The sequence below is a fragment of the Frankliniella occidentalis genome, unplaced genomic scaffold (genome assembly GCF_000697945.3).
Source record: "Frankliniella occidentalis isolate FOCC.00 unplaced genomic scaffold, Focc_3.1 Scaffold64, whole genome shotgun sequence".
NCBI lineage: Eukaryota > Metazoa > Arthropoda > Insecta > Thysanoptera > Thripidae > Frankliniella > Frankliniella occidentalis.
In genome coordinates this window covers 1,129,414-1,136,313 of record NW_026267194.1, presented here as the reverse complement: position 1 = coordinate 1,136,313, position 6,900 = coordinate 1,129,414, and the positions used below count along the sequence as shown (strand labels likewise).

General features: G+C 46.2%; 1 protein-coding gene across 3 annotated transcripts in view; it reads left to right on the top strand.

Annotated features, from left to right (window-relative positions):
• Positions 1–3,001: 3,001 nt before the first annotated feature.
• The window catches only part of LOC113214288 (alpha-tocopherol transfer protein-like), a 22,917-nt gene continuing 19,018 nt past the window's right edge, over positions 3,002–6,900 (top strand). Inside the window, exons 1-2 of one of the 3 annotated variants that reach the window (XM_026433603.2) lie at positions 3,002–3,135; positions 6,179–6,445. In XM_026433603.2, coding sequence (XP_026289388.1) covers positions 6,295–6,445 — 151 coding nt within the window. In that variant the 5' untranslated portion in view covers positions 3,002–3,135; positions 6,179–6,294. Of the gene's footprint in view, positions 3,233–6,178; positions 6,446–6,900 lie in introns of all 3 variants that reach the window. The other 2 variants (XR_008011217.1, XM_026433602.2) reach the window with 2 other exon arrangements.

Here is a 6,900-nt window from a genome sequence, read left to right as displayed (position 1 = left end):
AAACAACGTGAAAAAGACAAAATGGTCCATTAAATTGTAAAAAGGCTGCATATCACAGAATTGTAAAGGGAGTAATACTTAAACCACAGGTCGCAGTACACCCTCTTTTGAGCTTAAGGGTCCCTAGATTACCTAGTATCTCTAAAACGTTGATTTTTACATAACAATCTGTCAAAATTCAAACTTTTAATGAAAACCGTTACCGAACAGCAGAAGTTTCATGTCCCTAATTTTAGAGTAAAAAGGCCCCGACAGTCGGTTTGAGTATGTCAACTTTTGGCCCAGGAAGGCCCTGTTCCCCAATACCCTCTCCTTTACTCGTCTCGGGTGTCAGCGCTGCAGGCCTAGCTATATGTGCGCCAGGCGCGTCGCAGCGTAACAGTGTTTCGTGAGATATCGCGAAGCCTGTTACGCGAGACGTGGTCTGGCGTACATATAGCTAGTTTAAAACGTCGTTTTTAGGACCTGTTGTTGTTGATTTTTTAAAAATCCAACTTTTGAGCTAGAATGCTCATCTTCGAACTCGATCCGTTTTTATGACACAAAACGACCCTGAAAATCCCAGGTCGGTAGCTCAATTCGTTCTCGAGTTATCGTGACGACAGACACACAGACAGACAGACGCGAAACTTTTTGATCATCACTGGAGTAATAGGCTTCGTTAATCGCTCGGCCAACTATACTTCGAAAGAAAGAAAGGAAGATTGCGTATTTGAACCTTGAAATATCAGAATAGAAGTCGACACTCTGAACCACTGCGCTATACGCATCTGTCTGGGTACGACCGGTCGGGGCAGAGTGACTCTCCTCTGACTTAACTAGCTGTATGTACCTACGCCAGACCACGTCTCGCGTAACAGGCTTCGCGATATCTCACGAAACACTGTTAGCCTTTTCTACGGTTTAATAAACCATTTGGTAATTTTCACCACTTTTTTGTCCAGTGATGCCCCCTTGCACCCAAACGGTACAAGCTAGAGCAAAACGGACGAAATTTTCGCCCAAAGGGTTCTTCTTTCACGAGTTACCCCTTCGGAGTCCGTACAAAAATACTGGAAAAAAATAAATATTTTGCAACTTTTGGTTTTTAATTTATTTTTTTTAAGTCAATTTTTGAGCTAGAATGCTCATCTTTGAATTCTATCTGTCTTTTTGTGATACAAAACGACCCTAAAATTCCCAGATCGCTATCTCAATTCGTTCTCGAGTTATCGTGCGGACAGACAAACAAACAAAGTGAAACTTTTCCGGTCAGTGGAGTAATGGCCTTCGCTAATCGCTCAGCCAATGACGGGTGAACTGACTTTCGACTCATATTGACTTATTTTTAACTGAATGTCACTGCGTTACGACCTGTCAGAACCAGGGACCCGTACCTTAACGTAATGTCGCTACGTTACAAGTTCCCGGCACGAATTTAAATGACCGTAAATAATTTTGTTACGTTACTGTAACGTAACGTAATTGTAGCAATTTGCGTTACACAGCATTTGAAGAAATAACGTATTTAAAAAAGTAATATTTTAGAGGTCTTTCAGTGCAAGGGGCTCGGCTTATAGCTAATGAAATCAATAACGTGGGATATTGGGAAGTATCTCGCAGGGCTTGCGAAATAATAGATATGTTATATTTTTGTAAAATTACATTCGATACGTTACCCGTTATAAGTTACGTAACGTAACAAACCAATTTTTGTTTGTATGTCGGGACAAGGAACGTAACGTGAAACTTTTTTTTTGTAACGACAACTTTGTTAAGTTACGGGTCCCTGGTCAGAACCCGCTGCGGAGTGAAGGTCTTCGAAGAGAAATTTTCCAAGTCCAGCCCTCTGTTCACAAAGGAGTAAACCTTCAGCTCGTCGCAGTCACAAAGTTTAACTGCACGTAGCTATAGAATGACTAATCTTGCTGGAGCGAGTATTCTCGCAAATGTTAGTTACGACATTGTCAGATTTTAGTTCAGGAGGGCGACTGAGAGTTACTAAAGTTTGCATATATTTAACTTACATGGCGTTTATGCAAAAGCCGTTTGAAACAGAGCCAAAATATAGGGGCTTTGGCTGACTGATAGTATTTGTACATGGACTGAAAGCGGTCCTCAAGTAACTAAAAGAAGAATCGGTCGGTATCAGCTCGAGCGAATGTATTGTCAGTCAGTCTTAGTCGCGTCCGCAGTCGAAAAGCAAAGCTATGATTAGTTGAACTTCAGTATGAAAATGTGACTGGTTTTTGCTGTAAAGTAACTGATGCATGGACTGCATATAGGGTACTCCGGGGCTCGGCCAGACCGGCAGGAGAAGAACAAAAGTCGTCGGGCGCGAGGAGGAGCGAGGCAGGGTGGTGGCAGTACCCCGCTGCTCCCCGCGACCGATCGGCCCGACGATTTTTGTTCCTCTCCTTCCGGTCTAGTCCAGCCTCGGAGTACCCTATTGGCTGATTACACGTTAGCTAAATTCGTATCAAAATGCAGGAATAATCCGGGAAAATCTTCTTATCCCAGTCGCAGTTAGTACTTCGCGGTCAAAAGCAGTTCGCTCAGTTCATCTCAGTTAGGTAACAGCTAACTTCAGTTAACTTGTCGGGTCCGAGAACTTCGTCGGCATCGGCCAATGAGCGGCAAGGAGGAAAAAGTTCAGGGAGAACTCTTGTTCTTCTTTGGATCCGGTTTGCGTCAGGTGAAATACCCTATTTGAAAGATAAGTCATTGAGTGCAGCTGCTTGCCGATCGGAGTGAAGCTGGCACCTTCGTTTGTCAGAAGGGCGGGTCTGCTTGTTTCTTCCAGAAACGCGCAGACATGGAATCGTCTATTTATAGCCCCCCACCGTCCCCGCATCCGCGCGCGCGCGCACACACACACACACACACACACACACCACGGAAGCACACGCGCACGCGCGCGCCACAGGCCTGGCACAGGCCCCCTCCAAAAGGCAGCCCATGACGTATTCGGCCTTGGAGCGGTCTGCTCATCTACCGCGGGGCCGGGCGGGAGCGGGGTATTCGGGGAGAGGAGTACAGAGGGGGCGAGTGAGTGGCCAGTTTGAGCATGCGCTCTACGCCGGCCAGCCCGCTGCACGCTTCACTTCTCGCTGGGCGCCAGTGCCGACTGCCGATGGAGGAGAGCAAGTCGACGAGGTGAGCGGCGCGTACGGAGCGCTTTGTTTACGTCCTACCGGACACGCTGCGTAGCTGTTTAACGCCATCTGATTTGTCCTGTAGATTTGGTGGCCAGGTAAGAGTGTAGGTAGAGTTCAAATCGAAAAATGTCTCCGTTATTACGGGCGCAAAGCCTACAACTATACTTGCCCTAAAAAATCATACTTAATTTGTTCTGTCTAGTTGACTGTAACCTCCCGCATGGAAATAAGTATATCCAGATGACACTTTTGGGTATACTTTTGTTGAAAATACATTAGGTATACTTAAGAGGGTAGGACCGACTTTTGGTTTATTTGACAAATCGATTGAGTATGTTATCCTTATCCACTAGCTCGAGCCGTTTTGCCCTGCGACGCTTAGGTTGGGCGTCGCGACCGAGGGGTCCCCCACTCGTCAACTCGTTGTACACTTGACCGCGCCCAACTCGCGCCAAACTCGCGTTTAACTCACGATAACTCGCGAAAACTCACGATAACTCGCGAAAACTCACGTGAAAATCGCGAAAACTCGCGCCAAAATCCCGCAAAACTCTCTAAAAATTGATCCTAACTCGCGGCCTACTCGCGGCAACTCGCCAACTCGGCAACTCGTTGTACACCTATTTTAGAAGAGGGGGACCCCTCGGTCGCGACGCCTCAAAGTTCGAAATTTTGCTGACTTTGCGACATACGTTTGGCGAAACTACTAGCCGCATAGCTTTCAAACTTTGTGGTGAGATGGTGAGATAATCATGTACCTTGACCAGTGCGTAACAAGTTTTGAACGCTCTAAATTTACTAGGGTGACTCCTGAAACGTCTTGAAAATAGGTCGATCGCAGGCGCGCGTAGCTTCCACATCTCTTATCAAAGTGAAATTTCCTGTTGCACTAGATTAAACATTGATCTTCCAGACCGGCTAATCATAAAAAGTGTCCTTTTCTCCGTTTTGCTAATCGTACGTCGCAATTGAACCTCTGTTTGGAGCTCCCGATCTCCCCGGGACCTTTAGAGAGAGACAGGCTGCACCCGGCTGCGCCCGTCTTCGTCGCGTTGAGAGGGGGGCGGGAGGAGTGAGGGGGGCACCGCAGGCCAGAGGCGGGTCGGGCGGGCCGGCGGCCGGGAGCCGAGAGCCAAGCGCGTCTCTTTCTTTGAGTTTTATGGGGGGTATGGGAGTATTGGCACCGTCCTACAGGTCATTCAAGTAGTTCAAATATCTGTCGTACACGTACACAAGCGGGAATGGCACCGATTAAACCGCAATGAAAAGCTTTACTATGCTCTAAAAAAATCATAATTCTACGTCAATTTTTAGAGTTGACGAAAGTGCAAATTTCGGGACTCGGGCCCTGAACGGTGGCCTACTAAGGGCTCTTCGACTCAAAAGAAGCTCCGGAGCGATGGGCGGCGAGTAGTGGCTAGTCTGTGTCGTCTGGGCACGTTTTTGGATTTTAAAAAAGTTACCCCTCCATTTTTTTTCCTTTTTTGATGTACTTTCCGAGAATGACTTCCTTTTCCCCGTGCGACACGGTCTTTAGGTGGCAACCTTCCCTCAAAGTTGGAAAAACGACGACTATTGCACCAAAAACGGCCGGTATGGACGAAAATTGGTTCAGAGCATCATAGAATTGGCCGCGTGGTACCATAAGTTCGGAAAGGAACAAAGAAACTTTTTGGGGCCCCATCGGCCCTTCTCGACCCAGCACAGGGCGTATCCACTTTGTTAAAGACGTAAATTAACCCAAAATGCACCATCTACGCTCCAATTATCAAGAACCACGCCTAGGAGGGGTGACAAGGCGACCCAGCAGAAGTTTTTTTGAGTGTCAGTCTCACCAAAAGTAAAGGATAGGAGTCGGCAAATTTGCAGATCAGTGGAGGCTGCTGGAGCGGGGAGAATAATCGTGTGTGCAGGTCTTAGCTAAGTGAAGCTTGACGCTTGCTCACCTAGGGTAGCCTGTGCCATATAGCAAAAGTATTAAAATAATGACGGGCCACCACATTAATAGTTGTCTTTTGACCTTCAGAATGGTGTCATATTTTGTCAGATTTATAAAGTTGGATTTAGGGGGAGAGCGCAGGCAAAAAAACACGTTTTTAGCCAAATTTTGTAAATTTAGATTGACTTCTGATGGAAAATTAAAATTCGTTATGTGTATCGCATTTGTTTCATCCTTGTTCATTCTCAAGAGTCTTACTTTCTAGTAAAGGAAAACTACACGGCATCAACCGCAAAGTTATGTACTAGTATAGATTTGTTTCCTTTAAAAAAATATATTTTTCAAAGCGGAAGGGTAGGGGGTTGAAGTCACAGTGGCGCACCATTAAAGCCATTTCCACATTTCCAAGGAGCAACTCTTAAGGGCCGTAAGCCTGCCCGGAAGGCTACAACGGTAAAAACTATGTCTTATTTTTTGAGGAGAAGGGGAGAACTCTTATGTTTGAGGACGAGTCCTCCGAACTCGCCTCAGATTTTTTGAAATATTCTCAAAGTATGAGGAAAAATCTTTTAGGAGACTTCCTCGAAATCTAAAGAGTTCTTGTAAAACTCAAAGTTTCCCCTTTCCTCAAAAAATGATACGTTGTTTTTACCATGTACGTGTAAATAACTGTGTATAGTGATGTAAGGGTCACGCCGCTTATGGCCCGACGAAACTCCGCCAGCAGGCTGAGCAGGTCCGGCCCCTGCCTGTCAGAGTTGCCGGCCAAGCGAATTGTAGCTTCGTTTGGCGGAAAGGCGGGCCTACTTGTCTTCTTTGCGGGGATGATGTAAATGTAGACTATTTTAAAGTGCAAGAATCGTCTCTTCCGGGTAATGGAAATCAGTATTCTCGGGAGTCATGTGAACAGTCCTGTGACTGTGAACACTTACAAGTACAGTGCCTATGCCCTTGCTTATCGTAGCCCAGCTGAGTGGGCCGTTTCGGTGCATGCGCATCGAACGTCACTCACAGGGGCTAGGCAACATAAAGATAACAAAACTTTAAGCAGAAAATAGATATTGGGTTTACGCGGTATTAAACTGTGTTTTTCTCCTTGCAGTGAGTCGGGCTTCAGAGAAAGAGGAGCGCACGGGGTATATCGGTCTCCACAAGAGCGTATCTAGTCGGTGACCGCCGTTGGTGTTGATAACGTCTCGCCCCTCCACCCTCGACGCCATGGGCCCCTCCGAGTGGGACCTCCCAGACGTGCCTCTCGTCCGGGACGGTATCGTAATACTGCCGCCGGTCAGCCTCCCTGAAGACAAGGCAAAGGTGGTGCAGGAACTCGGCCAATGGATGCGTGCTGAGAACCTGCCAGAAACAAGCGGTATGCCTGGTGAAGAAAACCCGAGAAAAACTCGTGGTAGACTAAACATTTAATATTAAACGCAAAAGTAAAAGAAATACTTTGGGGGGGGGGGGGATTCCCCTGGTACATGTGTAAGAGTGAAATTTGTGAAACTGGCTTGCACGTGCTAGTGCTTCACGCCATACTGCAAGCTGTTAAGAGCTTGACTGCATATTGAATGCTATCAACTGTTTAACAGAAAAGTTGAACCCTTAAAAGAGATCATTTTTAGGGTTGTCTGTGAAACTTTGGATACTTTACATGTGTGCAAATTTCCTGTTGAACACTTAACTATTTACATATCACGTCGAACGTATACATTAATTAAAGTACTCATGCCATGTACGCTATATTTAAAGTAAATGCCATGCAGGTTTTTTTTTTAGCCCGCCCTTCTGCTTTGAAAAAGCTATCCAGCGGGCTTATGCAAACGA